This window comes from Oreochromis niloticus, linkage group LG6 (assembly GCF_001858045.2).
Source record: "Oreochromis niloticus isolate F11D_XX linkage group LG6, O_niloticus_UMD_NMBU, whole genome shotgun sequence".
Taxonomy (NCBI): domain Eukaryota; kingdom Metazoa; phylum Chordata; class Actinopteri; order Cichliformes; family Cichlidae; genus Oreochromis; species Oreochromis niloticus.
In genome coordinates, this window is record NC_031971.2 from 32,333,937 (window position 1) to 32,356,288 (window position 22,352).

General features: G+C 39.4%; 3 protein-coding genes across 3 annotated transcripts; all 3 read right to left on the reverse strand.

Moving 5' to 3' along the window:
* Positions 1–20: 20 nt before the first annotated feature.
* si:ch211-286b5.5 (guanine nucleotide-binding protein G(I)/G(S)/G(O) subunit gamma-10) lies at positions 21–8,212 on the reverse strand. Its single transcript, XM_003455760.4, has 3 exons — positions 7,978–8,212; positions 7,290–7,416; positions 21–1,651 (listed from the first exon to the last, which is right to left on the reverse strand). Exons 1-2 carry the CDS (start codon positions 8,065–8,067, stop codon positions 7,291–7,293), a joined length of 216 nt encoding a protein of 71 aa, XP_003455808.1. The 5' UTR covers positions 8,068–8,212; the 3' UTR covers positions 21–1,651; position 7,290.
* Positions 8,213–10,414: 2,202 nt separating this feature from the next.
* Positions 10,415–11,208, reverse strand: LOC106096532 (pancreatic secretory granule membrane major glycoprotein GP2-like). The gene is made up of 4 exons (XM_013264432.1): positions 10,972–11,208; positions 10,724–10,883; positions 10,550–10,625; positions 10,415–10,462 (listed from the first exon to the last, which is right to left on the reverse strand). The coding sequence occupies exons 1-4, from the start codon at positions 11,166–11,168 to the stop codon at positions 10,443–10,445; spliced, it is 453 nt and encodes a 150-aa protein (XP_013119886.1). The 5' UTR covers positions 11,169–11,208; the 3' UTR covers positions 10,415–10,442.
* A 2,927-nt stretch (positions 11,209–14,135) lies between these two features.
* On the reverse strand, positions 14,136–19,530 carry LOC102079000 (scavenger receptor cysteine-rich domain-containing group B protein). The gene is made up of 8 exons (XM_019360161.1): positions 19,467–19,530; positions 17,616–18,389; positions 17,068–17,463; positions 16,358–16,672; positions 15,708–16,139; positions 15,001–15,315; positions 14,640–14,848; positions 14,136–14,288 (listed from the first exon to the last, which is right to left on the reverse strand). The coding sequence occupies exons 1-8, from the start codon at positions 19,528–19,530 to the stop codon at positions 14,136–14,138; spliced, it is 2,658 nt and encodes an 885-aa protein (XP_019215706.1).
* Between the last annotated feature and the right edge of the window lie 2,822 nt (positions 19,531–22,352).

The window sequence follows — 22,352 nt, forward strand, 5'->3', positions numbered from 1 at the left end:
AATGGAACAAACGCAGCACATATTATCAACATTTATTTTATTGTTTTTTTTAATGCAGACACTGCTGTTATCAGTATATTTGTCTTGATTTAGAGGTGACATATTGATGCTGGTGAGATCCTGGAGATTTATGACATGTGGGCAGACGCTTACAAGTGCACAAAAGTTTGGGTTCACTTAGAAACATGCCACTTGAATACAAGAGAGATGGTCACTGGAACTGGGTCAGTGCATGCCTATCTAAATATTCATTTAAAGATTATAAATGATTGATTTCATATTCAGCTGTTCAGATGGCTATAATATCAGATTAAAAACGTGAAACCACGTTTCAAAATGACATCAAACTTTTGAGCATCACACTTGATGCAGTTCTCTGTTCATCAGATGCACTTTACACAATATATGATCTGGAAAATGTTGATGTTTGCATATCCTTCAGTCTTTTCACTTTGACTATAAAACACCTGAGACTGAACCTTCTGACCTACTAATGTGCGAGTCGTAACATAAGTCAAACAAAAAAGTGAGGCGTCATAATAATCATTTTCTTATGCCATCTGTGCAAAGGATGAACATTTCCTTAAAAAAAATAGCATACAGATTTTCATCAGTGTTCAAAAAAAAAAAAAAAGTGATTTAATTTATTTTTTAAAGGCTTCTCACAAAAGCAACGTTTATAAAGATACAGACTAACAGCAGTGAAGGTTTTGGTTGATAGTAAAATGATTCCAGTGTGGAAAACAACTAATGCAACAAGTCATTGAGGTGGATTCATTAAATACAAACATTATCAGAAATATGAACACTTGTTTCTAATGTGATGTACATTCAATTTCTGCCACTATCCAAATAGTGTAAGGCCATAATGGGTTTTTAAATTAAAAACAGGTACAGATACGGGGAAGTAAAAGCAACTCTAATAGGCTCTTAAATACATACAGAAAACAGCGGGACAAAATGTTAATGAACAATCACATGCCCTAAAGGGAGAGGTTAAGTGTGTTGTAAATCAGATTATTAGAAACACCTTTTACATAATCACAAATGCATGAGCAGTTTCTTTTGGCCACATATGGAATTAGTCCTGTGTCTGTAGTGTTACGGTAATGTGTGTGCTTTATAATGACACACTTAGCGTGGATAACAACATGTTCCTATTGCTGAGCAGCACCTGCTTTAAATTAATGATTGATTGTACTTCCACGTGTTACGCAGAATACAAGAGGAAGTTACACTTGCACTGGCCGTTAAACATGGGCTGAATTTCACTGACTGGAAAGAGACACTGTTCAGTCAGTAAATGGAGAGTGTACATGTTAAGTACTAGGTAAACCCAGAACGGCTTAATCATTAGTCAAGTTAGTGTGAGGAACAACTCTTTTTTTTTTTTTTTTTTTTTTAAAACATGTAGAGTTTAGACCTGCTTTTATGTAACAGATTGGAGTTATGATACCATTAGTTTGGCAAACAAGTGGAATAATTGCCCCCCATAATCCCTCCTCCCCTCTCCCAAATCCCATAACCCCCGACCCCTGTGTGCATCATCCCAAGAGGAGCTGCATCATCCCAAGAGATCTACAGCGGCAACAACTAGAAGTGAAGAAAGCCTTCAAAGAACAGATCCAGAAATCCTCCGCGTCTCCTTGCGCTACACACAGAAAAACAGAAACATGGAAAAAGAGTTAAGCTATAGGCCAAAATGACAAGAATCATTAAATCAACAAAACACGTGATGGCATCTAATGATTTACATGCATGCTAAAACACTGAGTTTGTGTTATGAAGGTGGTTCACTTCGTACCAAGGTAAATCGCCATGGTAACTTATCCTGCAGAATAAACCTGCTCCAGAGGAGTGCATGTTTGAGATTTGAGATAAAAAAGGTATGAAATCACTGCCTACTGACCAACCAGCTCTACGGAGAATAGCTTCAGCATTCCTAGAATATTCCTCAGACCTCAGTGTGTGGACAGCAGGAGGACCTAAAGTTTATTTAATTATCATCTAAAGTCTTTTGTCTTTCTCTAATGAGCATCAATAATAAATACATACATACAATAAATATTCGTAGACCCATCTTTATTTCTTAATTTTTTCCCCCCTGTTGGCTGAAAACTATTTGAAAAACATTTCATTGGTCTAAAAGCCTTAATGTTCACTCCTAAACCAGAGCACTGATTTGTATGTTTTATTCTTTACTCTGGCTGCAGCTGAAAGGATGAACTAAAACAACAACTATTATAATCTGTCAGATTCTCTTACCGAGTCTTAATAACATGTTATGTGTAATGATATACTGTTGACTTATTTACACAGTCATGTTTTGTTTTACTGCCAGCTTTCCTTTTTGATTTCAAATAGGCCAGTCTTTATTAACAAAGTAGGTCTATTCTGGTCTTACTTACAAAAGTGCTTAAACAAAGTACTAAACAAGTGGACACACTCAGCTGCTCTCTTTGCAGTTGCTGTGTTGCCTTCAGTTTGTATTATGTATGTAACCTCTTCATATTTTTCTAATATCACAGTTTTATCCTTGCAAAATCAGCCACTCTGCTGCTAAACAGACTTATTTGTGTTTGTGATCTTCCGTGTCAACACGCTCCATGTGACCTCTCAGCCTGACTGATGATGTTAGGGTAAGTGAAGCCAGATAACAGAAAGATCACAGAGGAGGAGAGCAATGACAACACCACTGTTGGTTTTTCTCGGAAACATTAAGGTCAGGAAAATTCCTAATCGTTTGTATAATCAACTCACATTCAGCTCTCAAACATGTGCACATCTGACCATGCCAGACAACATTAGGGTTTTTGCGGCTTAGTGGAATACATTTTAGCCCAAGCCAAAAGAAAAACACGAGTACTTTGATATAATATTTTGTTCTTATCAGTGTTTTGCTTAAAGCACATTTGTTTTTCAAAATGTCAGAAATAACACAAAAACACAAGTTTTTGTCAATTGCTTCCTTTTGTGTAACACAAAAGCACACACACTGTTGTAACACTTGTTCTGATTGCTAAAACACACAATAAAGCAAGCTTTAAGAAACAAATGAAGCAACACTTCAAGTACTGTATTCTGTGTTTATCTCTTTATTTATTCTGTTATACATTTATCTGTTTTTTCTACTTTTTATTTTAATTAGTTTTAATAAAATATTAAATTTTTTTTTTACTTATTATTTTACTATTCTACCTTTTACTTTTCTTTCCTCTTTTTCTATATTTTGTCTTTTATTAGTTATATCATGTCTATGTAATTTTCTTATTTTGTGGTTATAAGTTTGGTTTTTGGTATTTTGTACAACTTTTTCAATGTTGTCATTGTCGATTCTGTACATTTTTGCATACTTCACAGTCCATTTGCCTCCACTGAAAAGCACTTTTGGTTTTAAATTTTCTATTGAAATTAGTGACTTAACTAATTTGCATATTTAACAGGGAAATACTCCATCAATGTTTTAAAGTTTTTAGGTTTAAAGTTAGAATTAGGTTTCGGTATGAGAAGCTTGGAAGTGCAATGATATTACTGAATGCTTTACATGCTTTGTGTAGATACCAAAAAATCATTAGAAATAATGACAGAGTAACAGTGGGAGTAAAGTTCTGGGTGGTTCATACTGTAGCCTTCCTGGAACACGTAAATAAAATAGGGGCATCATTACAAGTATTATCAACACTTGGCCTTTTCCTGTGGTGAGAAGTAAAAGTATTTCATGTGCTCTTAGTAGTGCATGCAGCTTGGTAACCTGATGTAATTTCCTGGAAAACTCCACCCAACCTTAACAGACAAGTGAAAACTCTAATATGGCTGTACTGGGTTTACATTCTTAGTGCTGGAGAAACTGTGGGAAAAGCAATGCCGACATTGCTATTTGTGTAAAACATCAATAATTTTAACGGTACGAGATGTTTGAATTAAAAAAAACTGCACTTTAATTTAGTTGAGAAAAATATGGTGGCAAATGATAACATTTCAATAAAACAATTGTTGGGTCTAAACTCAGACCCCGCTGTATCCAGGACTTATTCCCATGAAAGAAAAACAAGGCAACAGCGTTCGATAGATTACTTGCGCAAGGGAGGCCTCATCTGTGTTCACCACGAAAATGACCCCGATGATGGCCTCCTCTCGCTGCCTTTTATTGAGAGACAGTTCACACAAAACACAGCAAAGCAACGCCCACATGGTTCTAAGGCATTGTATGTATATGTGTGAACTTCTGTATGTAAGTAAGAATGTGTGTGTATATGTGTGTGTGTGTGTGTCCTCCTGCTGACCAAAAGGGTCATAAAAGCAGGAAGCTTACAACACAAGAAACAGATCTTTCAGATAGGATGTATCTACAATAAAAGACTACAGCCCCTCACCCAGAACCTCGAGAATCTGGGGAGGGGACTGTGGAATTCCTTTCATCCTACAGTTAAACAATGTAGAGATGGTAAGCATAAAAATGACAAACATTTAACAATTCACTCTAACAACAATGGTTCTATGGATGTTTTTTTGGATGTTTGTAATTAAAATAAATGGGTCAGCACAATGATGCAGTGGCTGGCGCCATCAGAGCGAAAATGTTTGGGGTTTTAATCCGTTGACTTGCTGGGGTTCTCCTGTACAGTCTACATGTTCTCTCTGTGTCTGCACTGGCTGGCTCCAGGCATGAATGTGACGGTGACATTGTTGTCTACCCTTTTCATTAGCCCTGTGATAAACTGGTGACCTGTCCACAGCTAGAATAGGCCCCACTCATGACAGGGTAAATTTGTTAAGAGGACTGATGGATAGTATACATTTAAATGGATGTACTCACATGTGTTGATAAAGAAATAAAACAGAACTTAATGTGTTTTTTTCCTATTTTTATTCTCTTTCCATTTGTTTCCATAGGGTCAGATGATGTGTAAATATACTGTTAATTTCCACTGTTATGCTGATGATACACAGCTATATGTAAATACAAAACTCATTTGAAGGGTTCAAAGTAACCCAATGGCCTAGGCGAGTAAAAAAAGTCGCCCAGGCCTGTTCATAGTCTATTTGCCCCAAAGGCCGGGTGGGGCAACCCTAGTGTTTGAGGTTAGTGCTCAACAGCAAGATCAATTCACTTCACTTTTACTAACAATAGAAGCATTTGAACTGTCAAACATATAGGGGCACATGTGCATATAAAAGACTGTAATACGACCAGCCCAACTAGCCTCTTTTTCTCAACTAAAAGCCTGTAAACAATTACAATTGTAATTACAATCATAATTACTATGAAAACCTTCACAGCCTTTATCTAACCACCTGATCCCCAGCCTGTTTGTTTTATATGATGACAACCCTTCAGAATAAAAGACTAGTTTCAACTAAAGGCCAATTTAGAATCAATTAAATACAGTCGAAATACATGCACGTCATCAGGACGATTGACTACTTGCAGAAATCCCACACAGGCACAGGAAGAGCATGCAGAATTTCCCAGATAAAAATCACTGTCTACCGTGCCATCTTTAATTTCATCAGATTTCTGGTAAACTTTGCTGCAGGCTGAAGGCAGCTGACCTCAGTGAGTCCTAGTATGAAGAGCTCGAGTGCTTCATGTGTGTAATTAAAGCTTTAATTCGGTTTAGTTATTTTTTTTTGCATATGTAAAGTAAAACTGTAAAATTAAAGCTGTTTATTGATAACATGAAAGACAATATACAGACCTGTGGGAGAAAAAAAATGGGTTTCAACCACAGGCCCAAAGTTGCGACACTGGACACCGCTAAGACTTGTCTCTATGACGTTATGCTGGATGTCACAAAACACAAAAAAAAGTTTTGTGACATCCAGCATAACGTCATAGAGACAAGTCTTAGCGGTGTCCAGTGTTCAGTGATTCCAAATCTGAGGTCCTTTTGTTCATTCCCACAAACCTGACCTGTAGCTTGGAAAACAATCATGGAAACCGGTCCTCCAACATTTAGGAGTCTGCTAACAATCTGGGTGTGATGTTTGACTCAGAGCTTTGTTTAGACAGTCATGCCTTCTCCAACTAAGAGATATTACCAAAGTTTAAACTGTTTTAATCCCAAGCAGACCCTGAAAGTCATCCATACTTTCAACTCATCACGTTTGGGCTTGTAATTCACTCTGTGTGAGTCTCAGCCAAAAATCTCTAAATTCAAAGAGACAGGGTCACATCGCTCCCATCCGTGTGACGCCAAACTCACTGTCTGTTAAATGTAGATTTGATTTTAAATTTTCCTCTTCCTTCCTTTTATAGTCTTTTGTGTGTTCACTGACTGAAAAGGTGCTCTAGCTTGTGAGCTTCAGGTCAAGCAGTGTAAAACAGACTTTGCAGGAAGGCCACACATAGAAACACATTTATGCATTTTTGGAGTCACCAACTGAATACATGCAAATTCTGGTGGCAGTGCAATGCATGCAGTTTGCGCTGCTGTGACTTTACCACACAGCTTCCTTGTGATGTGTTAGCAAGATAGCTCAACATGTATAAAATGCATTCCTTCAGCGGAGGATCTACGCACCGCTTGACAATTTTAAACTACAACTCTAATCACATAAGAGGTGTTCAGTGTTAAGTTACCATGGTGATCTTACCAGGTAAAAAGGAAAGCCACCTTTGTCACACTGAGCCTCGAGTTGAGGCTCAGCACACCTCGCTAACCTGTTAAACTCTATTTTATTTTTTGTTTTACCGTTTTTTTTTTTAATGTTTGACTGTCATTATGATGCATTCTGTAAAGCTATGTAGGGGTTATTCAACTGTCCTTGAGTCTAACCCATCTGATATTTTCTGTTTATGATGTGTTTTTTATATTTGATAGCTCTGGTTGTGATGCATTTTCCTTTTTGTCCTTTAATTCAATTATTTTTCCCTTTGAACTATAGTTTAAGCAAAAAATAAATATATAAAAATGTATAAACCACCACACCACATAAATAAATAAATAATATGCAAAACTAGGGTCTTTCCTACATACAAAAAAAGTCTGACACCTACCAAAGTAGTTTTGGACTTTCACAAAAGGAATTAATTAAATCAGGGTTTAATTCAGTCAAAGACATAGTGATTTTTTATTTAATCAAATACCAGGAAAGTGCTTTACACTACATTATTTGATACCATCTTTTTAAACTATGTGTGACCCATATATGTATTAACCCCCTAAAAATGTCCATCATGACACAGTTACAACCCGAAAAGATGGCATTTCACCCTAGTGTAATTAAACATACAGCTTAAAACCCCCCACCAAATGAAGCCTCCATGAAGGAGCAAGCAGGCCTACCTCAGAACAGGGAGCAGGACTTGGGGGGTCTGAAGGGATTATCACTGGAGGGGACGCCCATCAGGAGAGGATCCTTGGAGGCGTTTTGCATACAGAAGTTTTTCAGATCTGCGGCAGCCTGGGACACCTGCAGAGCCAGACACACGTGTGTGTGTGTGTGTGTGTGTGTGTGTGTGTGTGTGTGTGTGTGTGTGTTGGGGGGGGGGGGGGTTTGAAAACAAAAACAGAGTACTTGTGATGCCTGCTGCAAGCCTTTGTACTACCCACTCTTTCATTTACATGACTAACTGCCTCCTTTTTTTGCATAACATTTGCAAGGAACAGTTCCATACGCGAACGGGTGTGTCTGCTCTTTATCTTTGACAGATTATGTTCACAGTCTCCTTAAGATAATCAACCCAGGGAGGTTTAAATGTCATAAATTCCAGAAACGGGTCACTTCTCCTGGCACTTTATAGCGACTTTCTAAAACAAACAGAAACTGAAACGCAGAAGAAACTTGTTCGCTTGTAGCTGCGATTTAAACTACCAGAAAACAATCTGTGAGTCTTAAGTGTAACTTTGTGTGGACAACTTTGTTGAATCTACGGACACAGTGTCACTTCTACGGTCGGTCTCCGCCATTCAGCAGCAGGAACAGCTCAGTCTTCCGTGTTTGTGTGTGAGTGTAGCAGGGGTTCGTTCGTACCTTGATCCTCCGGATACTGGCCTCGAACCGGAGCTGCTTCACGGCTCTCTGGGCGATAATTAAGTTGTTGTTGGCATTGTTGTTAGACATGGCGACGGCAGTCGGTAGAGACACGTTGAAGGCTGTTTTCTATAAACTGCCACCACCGAGCGAGAGGAAATTTACCCCTAACGGCTTCAAACTAAACCCGAGAGGGGAAACATCGTCCACTGGTCAGCGCCCCGCCCCCGCTGTGCCAATGAGGCACTGGATTGGACTCTAGACCCGTCAATCAAAAAGTAAACTCGGAGACACGCCCCTGAAAACATTAACCATTATTATTAGTTTCCTAGAGAGCAGATCTAGAGGGTATCCTTTGACCTTCAGCCACAACATGTATCACATCACTTAACGTCCACCAGTGTGATAGCCATATTTACAATAAAATAAGTGAAAATAAAATAAGTGTGGGTAAATGACTCACTGAACACAAATCTAGTGTTTTGTTGGAGGCATCCAGTGTAGCAACAGCAGGGCATAATTCAGGGATTTTTACTTTGGTGCCTACACAATAATCTGAAAGATGGACATAACTTCCAGATCTGAAAAGCCAAGCCAAGGTGAAAGTGTGCTAACCTTTGCCTTCATTTTAATGCCACCAGGGGGCGACTGTGGTTTCAGAAAGACTTGAATAGAAGTACAGGCCTCACTTAATCTGTGACCTCAGTAAACACTTTCCTAATGAGTTTATGAACTCAATTGACACTTTCCAGTCATACTGAATTGAAAATTAAGTCTATTTGAATTGCAAATGATGGTCACTCTGAAAGTATAACAGGATTATCCAAGATCAGCTCTCTGGGTGTAGCATCCACACATTGCTCATCATATCAACTTTCAAATCACTAAGTTGGAAATGGCAAAAATGCTCACCGCGAGTGCTCATAATAGGACTAAACTAATCATACTAACAATTGGGTGACATCAAACTGGCTAGTAAGTGACTAGTTCAACACTGTTAAAACGGTAAGCACAGTTCTAGTGTTAGTACTGTATCGCTGTGAAGGTGATATAACATGAACATTATCACTGCATGAAAATTTTGTCTAACTATTATCTGATAACTGTTTTACATTGTAATAGAGGGCTAAAAATTGAGCCAACATGGAAATGCCAAAAATTGTAGTTGTAAATTCAGGATGGCTTGAAAAACAAATCGGTCCCCACAGACTTCCACGGTAAAAACGGCCAAACCAAAAGCATGTTTAGAGCCCTGTGTAAAAATGGTGTTGGGCTTCATAACAAATGTGTAGTGGGTGAGTCTTTTATAACTTATCTGTCTGGATTTTGCTAAGATTTGCTTTGACTTCAAAATTAACTGGACAAACCAACATAACTTTAATTTTTAATACTTGGATGAGGATCCTTTGCGGTCAATCACTGCCTGTAGTTTAGAACCCATGGACATCACCAAATGCTGTGGTTCCTCCTTTTGAGATGCTCTAACAGGCTTTTATTGAGCCCATCTTCAGTTGTTACGTGTTTGTGGGTCTTTCTGCCTTCAGGCTTTCTTCAGTAACTGTAAACCATGGTCTACTAGGGTTCAGATCAGGTGACTGACGTGTCTATTGAAGAATATCCTATTTCGTTGCCTTGAGAAATTCTTGCAGTACTTTGCTTAATCTGAGCAGAAAGTACAGTCGCGTACACGTCACCAAGTGTCACATCATCACTAAACACTAGTAACTTGTTTCTATTCTTGACCATACATGCTAAGGCCATGACATTACCTGGTGATGTGGTATACTCTGGATCATACTCATCTTTATTTGACCACTCGTGAACTCTTCATTATCTTGCTCATATGTTTTAAGTCAAGATGTTAATGCAGTACTTTTGTAAAAACCTCTTGAATTCAAGCTGGAATCTGCACTTCACTCACATCGGTGTACAGAGGATCACAGATCACAGAAACAGTCTTTGTCCAAAAGCTTACGGACCTTATTTTCATCGTGTAGTACAAATGACAGCCTCACGGTGACGCCAGAGGAAAAGTTATCAGTTAACCAAAGTCATTCAAGTCCTCCATTGAGACACATACTAAATTTAATGGCAGTTTGTCAAGCAGTTGTTTTTCATCATATTTGTCAGCTTTTATGCTGTGAAAAGTTATAACGGGTTTGGTTATTAGGAGAGGAACCTAGTGTTTTTTGAAACAGATGGTCAGAGAGTCCCAGTAATAAAGAAAAATGTTTGTGAACATAGTAATAACAATAGTTCAATAATTCATACAATTTTTATACAAATAAGAAAACAAATACAAAAGAAAGTACATGCATCTTGATTTTTATTATTGGTTAAATTGTACAATGTCACATTATTAATATTTAATATTTAAATATTAATATTTAATGAATTTGAAAGGACGATTAAAAAAAAAAATCTCCTCATAGAATGTCCTTGTGATATACTTGGATGTTATGAGTTCATGCAGGCAACTTATTCCCTAATAAAAAACGAAGAAATGGCGGTTATTGGTTTGAGACAGATCATTAACCATTAGTATTGAATCCAAATTTTTATTCATACTCACAAGTGATTGGTCCAATGGTGACGGGATTCATAGAAGCAGAGTTGGAAACAAAGCGGCGTGTCCTACTTGTGCACGACTACAAAGGGGAAAAGGATGAGAATAAAGATATAGGATTTAAACCAGAGAAACCATTTTGGATTATGGAGTAGTGCTAAAGTGAAATGTGGAACTCACTGGTACACAGTAGTAATTCCTCTGGTTGCACAGGCTGAGGCTGCAGTGAAGATAAATGTCTCTGTATTGACCCTGGAGCAGGAAGAGCAGAGCAGAGAAACGAGCTCGGAGGGATGAACCACTCTCAACTATTGACACCTTTTGGCGGTCAGTGGGACACCTGTGAGAGAGGAGGGAGGAGATCAGCAGGGTCCATACACTTCACTGTATCTCACAAAGCATTAGTTAGGTTGGAGAGATGCACATACTTGTTCTGGATGAGAGGATATTGTGTGGGATCATCAGGGTTTTGTGAGTGAGTGGCGTGGCAGTCCTCCAGAACAGCTGCCAAAACTGGATCTGTGTCCTCCACAGAGACGCCCACATACAGAGGTGAACCCACTGGGAGGAAGACCCGACCTGCTGGATAAGATTCAGTGTAGCTGGAGTTGCGGAATAGAGACATAGAGGCTCGAGCTTTCGGACCTGAACCTGAAATTCCTCCAGTCAACCTGACAAAGGGAAAGAAAATTATATTATAGGATGATCTCTCAAACACTGCCAACTGATATATTTGCTTGTTAAGATTTATGAAGTCTGGAAAGTTTGGGATATTTATGTTTTTCTGTAATGAGGATATATAATCCTTCAAAAGCTCCTTGCTGATGAAAGAAGACAAACTGCTTATTCATAGGCATTCAAATTAAAGATTGTTTTATCGGTGAAGTTTTTGCAGAGCTCTTGTACCTTTGTTTAAAAATAATTAAAACCAAAACGTCATAAATACTGCAGTTTGGTAACAGAACAATTGAAAAAGTGGGGCAATAACTATACAATTATGCACATAAGAGCCTTGCATTGCAGGGGCGGATCTAGAAGGGTGGCATGAGGTGGCAAGTGCCACCCTAAAATGATCCCTTGCCACCCCAAGTGTCACCCCAGTTTTGCATATGACAGTGTTGTTTATTAAAATAAGATAGAATTAACAGTTTGAGCGTAGTTACAGTCAACAGTGAATATAAATGCTAAAACTGAATATATTGCATAGTGTTCCCCCCCTGCACCATTAACAAATGGTTCAGCCCATAGCAGGACCGGCTTTTTTCATGTTTTCAGTAACAAGCGATGCTTATGATTGTGCCAGAGCACATTTTGAACAACACCATCGGAATTTCGGATTTTGCACAGGTGGTTGGATGTTACACTCTGGAAATGGAAGGAAGGTGAGTGTTATTAACCCTCTGTGGTCCACGGACACGCTCCACCACGCTGAGTCTCTATTTCAGCCCACATTGAAAGTTCGGACTTCAAAGTTTTTTAATTTTAATTACAGGCCAGTAAATCCAGAGTTATGATAATATATAAGCCATGCTTTTTTCTAAATACTGTCGTCACGTTTTTGTGTGTGTGGGTTTTAAGCGTTTTCTAAGGACAGCGCGAAAACAGTAAAGAAAGGGAAAAAATGCCACCTCTTTCCTATCGGTGGAAAAATGCACCATGTCGACATATTTTTTTTTAAAAAGTCAACACGTGGGATTTTGTTGTTTAGGAAGAGGGAAAAGTTTTGGGAGTGATGGTAACGGCAGCGAGACAGAGCGAGCGAGTGAGAGAGAGAGAGAGTCAAAGGAGTTTGCGAAGAAAAGCGTCTGGACTTCTTTAAGTTGCTTGAAGACGTTTCACCTCTCATCCGAGAAGCTCCTTCAGTTCTAAGGTCAAATGGCAGAGAGTCCCAGATTTAAACCCAGTGGGAGTATCCCCCCAAAGAGGGACAAAGGACCCCCTGGTGATCCTCTAATCACATGAGCCAAGGTGTGAAAGCGGGTGTGGGACCTAATCAGCCAGGGTTTCGGGTGAGCTCATTGTGAAACCTGGCCCCACCTTGTTATGTGAATTCCTGAGGTCAGATGGCCCAGGATGTGAGTGGGCGTTAAGGCGTCTGGGGAGGGAACTCAAAACTGGATTATAGATGGCAGACAGTTGGTGTCGTAAACCACCGCCTCTGTTCAAAGATGGTCGCTCACAGTGGACATAGATGGCTTCTTTCACTCCTCTTTCAAACCATCTGTCCTCTCTGTCACAGGACAGAGAGGACAGATGCAACTTAAAGAAGCAACTTAAAGAAGTCCAGACGCTTTTCTTCGCAAACTCCTTTGACTACGATGACCTGGATGACTGAGAACCTTCACAGACAGAGAGAGAGAGAGTTTTTAGATGTGGGAGATTTGTGACGTTTAGTGTGGAGTGTATACTTAGTGTATTGTGTTGTCTTGTGTAGCTGTTCTGTTGTGTAGTCGTTTTGTTTTGTTTGTCAGTGAGGGCACTAATGAATGTCACAGAGGCACATTTGCAACGTAAACACTATCACTAAGTAGAAAACCAGCGGAGTGATACACCTGCTGTTGTCAGGCCTGCAGGTTTATCCCTGTGCTCTTCTCCTCTGTCTTTTGGTGGACAAACATTTTTTTTTTTACTGGCACACATCATTTGTGGGGCATCTTATTGCGAAACCTGATTGTTCTCTCACTTTAGTTTTAGTAATATTTTTAAATGGTTGTAGAAAATGAAAAAAAAAACCCCAACCAGCAGGTGTATTGGCTGCATTTTTAGATAAATAGTTGTATATGTTTACAAAATGTACATTTTATATTTGCATTTCAAGTTATAAAAATTTACTCAACATGTCTGTGTTATTTTTTACAGTAAAAAAATACTACCAGGATTTTAAGTTCTTTGTGTGATTTCTGATCAGTAATACTAATGCAGTATGTCAGTGAAAAAAACAACTAAATTCAGTTGAGCTGAAAAGAATGATACCAAACAAGGCAAGGGGGAAAAAAAAAATGAAACAATCTGAGGGTGAAATACAAACGTAAACTCAAAAGGAGTCAAAAATGGCCGGTTGTATTTCAGACCTCAGAGGGTTAATCCAACAAATCATGAAAAATTAGGTTTAAATTTTTGTTCATGACAGTGCAGATTTCTGACATTTTGTATAATTTAAGCTGTAACAATGTGATTGTTTTCTAACAAAAAACTGTGTGAAACTTAAATTAGACTTGTGTTTGTAAATGAACCACCCCATGTTGTGTAGCTTTCTGGATTTTATACTTATTGGGCTACATATTTATTTATTATACAGGCTACAGTACATAAGATCAAAACTCACATGTTTTATGTAACTAAAGTGTGTAATTATGTGGGCTACAGACAATAATTAAGTTATAGACTATAACGTGTATACTTACTGCATTTGAATCATTTTAACCATATGTAACCACCTGCATATGTGTTTGGGGGGAAAAAATGGCTTTGATTTTGCCACCCCATTTGATTTTTTTGCCACCCTCATGCCACCCTAAGAAAATTTCTCTAGATCCGCCCCTGTTGCATTGTAGAGCTACATATGGTGTGTGTTGCTACAGCAAAATTCAACTTACGGGTCTGGCCTGATAGCTACATTCAGATTGGCGTCTGTGTCCAGGGGATAAGTACAGGAGAAGGGAAGACTCACAGGAAGAGTGAGGGACAAATTAGCCAGTGGGTAGATGAATAAAGTGTTGGAGTAGATGACATGTGTGCTGTTGGTCTGAAAGACAAATGATGACATTTTCAGTCAGTTCAGAAATCATGTCACCTAGAGAAAGTCTAATCACCAGAGACATGTCCACACGGTTTGAGACGGTGAATTCTTAGACTCTAACTGCTGTTGCTCACTTTTTCTTAAAAAAACAATTAAATGGCCAACAACACAGTCTTAAGTACAGCAATCGTGAACAGATTCAAAAAGGCATAGCAGTTCACTGACTTGATGCACTATGTTTGTACACAGAACAGATTGTGTATGAGGTCTACATAAAGAGTTGATCTGTAGACAAATTATGACAGCAGTATGTTTTATTGGGATAATTAAACCACAGAAAGAAACAAAAGCCTTTACCCTCAGGAGATTCCCACAGGCACCTGCCCGAGCCTCCACTTCATACCAAACAATATCATCGTGGACTCTGACCCAGGAACAGTTGCTGGAAGCCAGGTTGCCTGAGAAGGGGTTCAAACCAGAGGATGACATGCTGCCCATATGCAGACCAACTTGGATTTTATCACGGCCACAAATGAAGTGTGAAGGCTGGAGTGGAGGCTGCTGGACTAAATAAAACAAAGAAAAGGACATAAAGTCACAAATTTAAAATGAAAGGAGATGAAACAGAAAATACCAAATGAGGCCAAGATGAGTACCTCCACAAACATCATCATAGTAAAGTGCATTATTTCAACAATATTTAAGAACTTTAACTTACATTCACATACAACACTGGCATCTTCATAATGACGACAGTCGTGGACTCCAAGCCCGTTGTGTCTGCAGTCAGTTATTGATGGTTCATTTCCAAAACAGTCTACATCGTCCAACCAGATGGGTCCGCTGCCCTCTCCAAAAGCTGCATTTTGTAGTGCTGAACGAGCGCTTCCACAGCCCAGCTGTCTGCACACCACGCTGGCATCATTCAGGTCCCAGGAATCATCACACACTGTGCCCCACTGTCCATCATTGAAGATCTCCACTCTGCCAGAGCAGCGGTTCTGACCATTGACCAGCCTCACTGATGAAGCAGCTAATAGAAAACCAAAAGAAGGAACACTGTCTATGGGAGTACTTCAGAGGAAAGGTGGACTTATTAGAATAATATAAAAACAACATAATCATCTTTCTACTCTTTCTTTCACTTTGGCTGACAGGTGACAACATGTTATTTTGAATTTATTCCTTTTTTTTTGGTAATTCGCTAGTTCTTGGGGGCAGTGTCTGTGGATTCATGGAAATATTGTCATAGTAAGTTTATCTTAATTGAAAAATTTCTCATAATTCATGACTGAAAGGAAAAATGTGTGGATAAAAACCTGTAGTAGTATGTAATTATAAATTATCTTAGTTCAGTCTTATCACAAATGCACACACTAACAAAATTGGATTTCACTCTCTTTAGCCCCACATGATCATATTTACCTTCACAGACGACACCAGCATCCTCAGAGTGGCCACAGTTATGAGATCCAAACCCTCTGTGTTGACACTCAGAGAGCCTTGATTCGCTGCCTGTGCATGTGACATCATCCAACCAGATGGGTCCGTTGCCCTGTCCAAATCGTGCGTTTGTTGGTGCTGAGAAGACCCTGCCACAGCCCAGCTGTCTACACACCACCTGAGCATCCACCAGGCCCCAGGCATCATCACACACTGTCCCCCACTGTCCACTGTGGAAGATCTCCACCCTGCCAGAGCAGGAGCTGTTTCCATTAACCAGACGGACCTCGCCCTTGACTGCTGTGCTGTTGCCCACTGGTGTTGTGGTAGAGATGTTAGCAGGCACATGTGTGGTGGTGAAGTTCTGCGGCCTTGGTGTTGTTGGAAAAACAGTGCTATTGATTCCTGGTTGGACTGAAAGAAAAGTGTCTGTCAACTCAAAAGACAAACTTGGTCTGCATTTCTATCAACATTAATGAGGATAAGCTCTTGTTCATAGATCTCGACATTATTGTTTTCTCACTGGGAATCAAACTCAATTCATACTCTGTGCACAGACTCATCAGTTTTTCTCATCAGTTAGATGTCAACAGTAAGAAGTGGAGGATACCTGAAATATGCATAAAATTTACCATCACAGATGATGCTGGCATCTTCGTTATGACGACAGTCGTGGACTCCAAGCCCGTTGTGTCTGCAGTCAGTTATTGATGGTTCATTTCCAACACAGTATACATTGTCCAACCAGATGGGTCCGCTGCCCTGTCCAAAAGCTGCATTTTGCAGTGCTGAACGAGCGCTTCCACAGCCCAGCTGTCTGCACACCACGTTGGCATCATTCAGGTCCCACAAATCATCACACACTGTGCCCCACTGTCCATCATTGAAGATCTCCACTCTGCCAGAGCAGCGGTTCTGACCGTTGACCAGCCTCACTGATGAAGCAGCTAATAGAAAACCAAAGGAAGAAACACTGTCAATGGGAGTACTTCAGACGAATAGTGGACTTATTAGAATAATATAAAAACGACATAATCATCTTTTTGCTCTTTCTTTCACTTAGGCTGACCGTGACAACATGTTATTTTGAATTTATTTCTAATTTGTTGGTAATTCGATAGTTCTCAGGGGCAGTGTCTGTGGATTCATGGAAATATTGTCATAGTGAGTTTATCTTAATTGAATTTTTTTTATAATTCATGACTGAAAGAAAAAAATCACTGTGTGGATAAAAACCTGTAGTAGTATATAAGTAAAAATTATCTTAGTTCATTCTTATCACAAATGCACGCATTAACAAAATTGGATTTCACTCTCTTTAGCCCCACATGTTCATATTTACCTTCACAGACGACACCAGCATCCTCAGAGTGACCACAGTTATGAGATCCAAACCCTCTGTGGTGACACTCAGAGAGCGTTGATTCGCTGCCTGTGCATGCAACATCATCCAACCAGATGGGTCCGCTGCCCTGTCCAAATCGTGCGTTTGTTGGTGCTGAGAAGACCCTGCCACAGCCCAGCTGTCTGCACACCACCTGAGCATCCACCAGGCCCCAGGCATCGTCACACACCGTCCCCCACTGTCCACTGTGGAAGATCTCCACCCTGCCAGAGCAGGAGCTGTTTCCATTAACCAGACGGACCTCGCCCTCGACTGCTGTGCTGTTGCCCACTGGTGTTGTGGTAGGTGGAGTTGGTGTTGTTGTGGGAACCACAGGGTCGGCTGCGTTGACCTCTGTTTACAACAACAACAACAACAATAATAATAATAATAATAATAATAATAATAATAATAATAATAGCATTATTATTATTATTAATGCACTCAGAAATCAGTGAACCAATTGAATCAGTTAAAGGTTAATCATATTTAAAGTGTAATATTACCTGCACAGTATGCATAGTAGCATGCAGGTGGCTTCACAAGTTTGTAGACATAGTAGTTTCCATAGCAAAGTTTGACATGGATGGTCTGTGGCTGAACATAGCAGCAAGTGCCTCTCCAACCACTGCACACAGTGCGATTTACAATTTCACCTGATTGTGTGGGATGAGGTTGTGTTATCCACAAAGTCACACGGGTTCCACACCTGCTTGATTCAATACACCTTTCTGGAATACGAGCACTGGTTTGGTCCAGAAACAGGCGATACCAGCCTTGCCAGTTTATATCTCGATCACAGTGTAGGACCTCAGTATTTGTGTTATTTGTTGAACGCCAGTCATCATTCAGTGTTGTGTAGTTCTGACACGGGTCCACACACTGGGAATTGATGCAGTCCATGCCTGAAGGACAAACTGTGTTTCCACAGTAGAACTGGACAGACTGGGAAGAAACAGCTGATCTGCTCTTAGAGGAAGGCTCCAGACATTCGTATGAGCCTGGTGTGTTGTGACAAATCTGAGGTGGTGTGCACGGTGCGTTTGGGAGGGAACACTCGTCAGTGTCCACACAGCCCTTCTCTGAGGACCAGTGGTAACCTTGGTCACAGCAAGAAGAGTCACTGCAGAGTTTTGGGTCATAGCAGGTGAGGCCATCACCTACAAAGCCATCTTTACAGATACATGAGAGGGCGTGACTAGTGAAGGTGTCGCCTCTTTCTTGTGACTCCAAGCAGGTGGCTTCGTCATGACATGAATCACAGCTGGTCACAGGAGTCCCTGCAGACAAAATAGTCACAGCATGCACTTAAATACAAGCAAAGCTTTTTGATTTAGCATAATTTCTAAAAAAAATAATAACAGTAATTGCAGAGTTAGAACAGATTTTATTATTTACAAAAAAACAAAGAGATTTCATGTTACATGAAACTTTTCATGTTTAAAATAATTTAGATAGTGCTTCAAAATAACGTCCCCCTCTGTCCTATTCAGCTGTGTGGTAATCAGAATTATTGTCTGAAGCACAAGAAAAGTACCCAACAGATTTAGTTTCCCAAGTGGACCATTACGGCTTTTGCTATACTGGTCCACTTAATAGTCATAGCTTTTTAAGATTTTTATTAGGATATTTTTATTTTCACTTATTACAATCAGAACAGACAGCACTGGGGAATGTGAAGCAGCCATGGTGCAGAAGCCACAGGGGCCCTCAGTGATGAACCCACAGGCTACGCCAGAGCAGAGCAAGCCCTGGGCTAGGAGACCTGAGATCCGAAGGCCATCCTCACCCTGGAAGGGGCCCTACAGAGCCGGGGGGCCAGGCCCCGCAAAGTAGTCGCTGGGAATGAGCCAGTACACACCCAAGCACCCAGCCACGGGCAGGGATTGTGGTGGGTGAAAATAGGCCCCCACACCTTGTGGGGCTTGAAATATTTTGAGAGAAGTGGAGTCTGAGACCTGACCTGACACATAGACATAGACAGAAAGGCACACAGAGACACAAACATGCGTTCCCACCCTCTTGCACACATACACAAATACTCAGCACTCACCCAACATGGAGACACAGAGAGATGAAAACCGTTTTTGGAGGAATTTCAAATCCCTGAATATGAGGTAAATATTTGTTTACTTTCCAAATTGATATCTTAAGTATATAATAACACCCCTGTGAGAAGTAAAATTAACATGTCTGTATTTGTGATTTGTATATCTGTCCTCACTTGTGACTTGTTGTTGGCCATTATAATTTGTCTGGAGCAAATATTTAATTAGTGTCTTAATTAGATCCTATCCATACTTGAAGAAAAGAGGACAATTACACAGTAAATTTATGTCTAACTAGAGATGATTTACCTGAAGAACTTCCTGTGAAAATATGTACAAGTATGAGTAAAAACAGTCCAGGAGGCGCCCCCATAATTAATCACATCCACGACTCAAACTAGATGAAAAAGACAAAGGATATGTTTTAAAACTGCATTTTCATATTATCTCATGAAAATATCTCATGGATCCACAGACATATTATCTCATCTTATTCTGCATAAAATCTATAAATTCTGATGTGTCTGTACTTACCCTGGAGAGACTCCAGCGCTGAAACTCCAAGCAAGTGTGAGCATGAGAATTTATAGGCCTGTTTCTGTGTGCAAAGGACAAATCAAAGTGATTACTAGTGAAATATAAAAGTGAGTAAGATAGAGAACTTATTCATATGACATCAAGGAAGTTACTTATTAATCTAAGAAGGAAAAAAAAAGATCACATTCAAAGTGAACTGACACATCCACAAAGCTCGAGTCAATAATTTTTATGGTACAACAATTAGAGTCAGGTCAGAGTCATAACTTGATGTTTGCACATTCCAGGATAAAAATACCAAATGAGGCCAAGATGAGTATCTCCACAAACCATCGTCATAGTATAAAATTTTGGGGTTAAAAACGTTCTGTTTTTTAAAATCAGATCTGACAATGACTGCATTTTTACTAAATTAAAAATCCAAAAACTTTGTTGTGCCATGTATAATTTATCTGAGGCAAACATAGAGTCTTAATACACAAAAGGAGAAAATGACAATTACAGTTACAAAGCAAATGTATGTCTAATCCTAGATCTGATGCGTTTTCTGTAAAAAAAAAAAAAGTATGAGTAAAAACAGTCCACAAGGTGTTTCCATTATGAACCCGATCCTGGATACAAAGTGGATGAAAAAGAAAAGGCAGATGTTTTAAAGATGCAGTTTTAAATAATGTCAGCTCATGCTGCTATAATCTATTGCTTATGATGTGTCTGTACTAACATTGGAGAGCGCAAGAATCTTTCATTCCCAGTGAGTGTGAGCATGAGAATTTAATTCTAAACAGTCAGATAAGTGAAACTTTACTCAACTCATTCTTCTTGCTTCCACCACTTCCATACCATTGATTCATTAATATTGAATTCAATCACAGCTGCTCTATTCTCATGTTTTTGCAGTATATTAATGACTGACCTCGTATTGTGGATGGATTATCCCAGTTGTTCTCCTCGGGAACCCTCACGTTAACTTTTATTGCTTCACTGTGTTTATGTTATGCTAACATAGCTGTGTCGCTAGCGATCACGTAAGTGATAGTTTACGTGTGTGATAGTGATAGCTTAGTGATAGCTTGGAAGTGATAGCAGAGCTGTATGTTTTCATTTTTCAGAAGTCTCTCAGTCAGAGCATGGTATATCATGTTTAGGTGGAAACTAGCGAGCTAACTTCCTGCTAACTTCTAACTGAATTAAATTTGATACATTCTGTTTTCATGGATGCCTGGATGTTAAACTTGTTTATTGTTACACCTGGTAAAGCAGCAACACTGATTATTTTATTAAAGATGAAAGAATTTAGTTCTTAACTCTCAGTGGTGCTGCAGTGTTCGTTTGACTGGCCTCTTTCTGTGTTCAAAGCAGTGGCGTGTCTAGAAAATTTTTGTTGGGGGGGCCAGGTAGGGGCACAGATTTGGAGAAGGGTGGCAGATGTAATTGGCAGATAATGTTAAAAAAAAAATTCTACCAACAGTTAACCATCATTCAATAACCCTGTAAACCTAATAACTGAATTTGCTTTTGACTCTTATTAGAATGAGGTTTTAACCACTACGGTGCAAAGTTTTTAGATACTGCGTTGATGAAGTACAAGAGATACAATCAGTGCTTTGTCAGTGTTTATTCAGCATTCAAGGACAGCAATACTTGCATAGTATTTTTACTGACATATAGTGCACATATGTTTTGGGCAAAAACATTTTTGAATATTAAAATACGAACATTTTTAACATACAATTGCCAAATTAGCCAATGCAAAACTTTATCTGCCTGTTAAAAAAAGAAGATAATCTTCTTACAAACTGGTGTTTGATTTTGAAACAGGAAAAAAGTGGGGAAACAAATGAAAAGACTAACATTTGAATAAAACCTGAAAGCAAGTAAATACTTTCTATGCTGCCTTATGGTAAACTTTGGTAATATTGATGTATAAAGAACAACACTGGCTGATGATGAAATACAGTCAGCTGGCATGGTGACACTGCCAGTATTAACCTGCAGGGCTGGACTGGGACAAAAAATTGGGCATTTTGACCAGAGACCGGCCCACCAGGTATTAAAGCCATAAAGCCTTTGAATGAAAACAAACGCTGTTGTGACAGTGATGTACACAGTCTTGTTGGTATATGTATGATTTCTATCAATTTTACGTCAGATAAAAACTTTGTTCGGAAGATTCAGATAATTATTTAATAAAAGCGAGATATTTTAAATGAGAATAAGTAAGAAGTGTATTTCTTTGTGCCCCCCTTTCCCTGTTAATGCCCTACTTGGCCCCCTGGCATAACTTTGCTAGATCCGCCCCTGCACAGTTACCAGCTGTCAGCTACTTAGAAAAGCATCCTGGTGTTATTTGTCTCTCAGAAACAGTTCATAACCAGTGTTGCCAACTTAGCGACTTTGTCGCTATATTTAGCGAGTTTTCAGACCCCCTAGCGACTTTTTTTCTATAAAAAGTGGCCATAAAAAGACGTGAAAGCGCGTATCGCTTTTACTCTCAACAAGCAGCGGGTGCTGTAACGCAGTCAGTTCTTCTTTTACTCTTATGCTGTTTTGTGGATCACAAGGTTTAAAACTACTTATAAACACACACAAACACAAAGTAATTCCACCAGAGTGCCTATTTCGGGTCACTTTTGCCGGTCCAAAGGAGCAGGGTTGGAA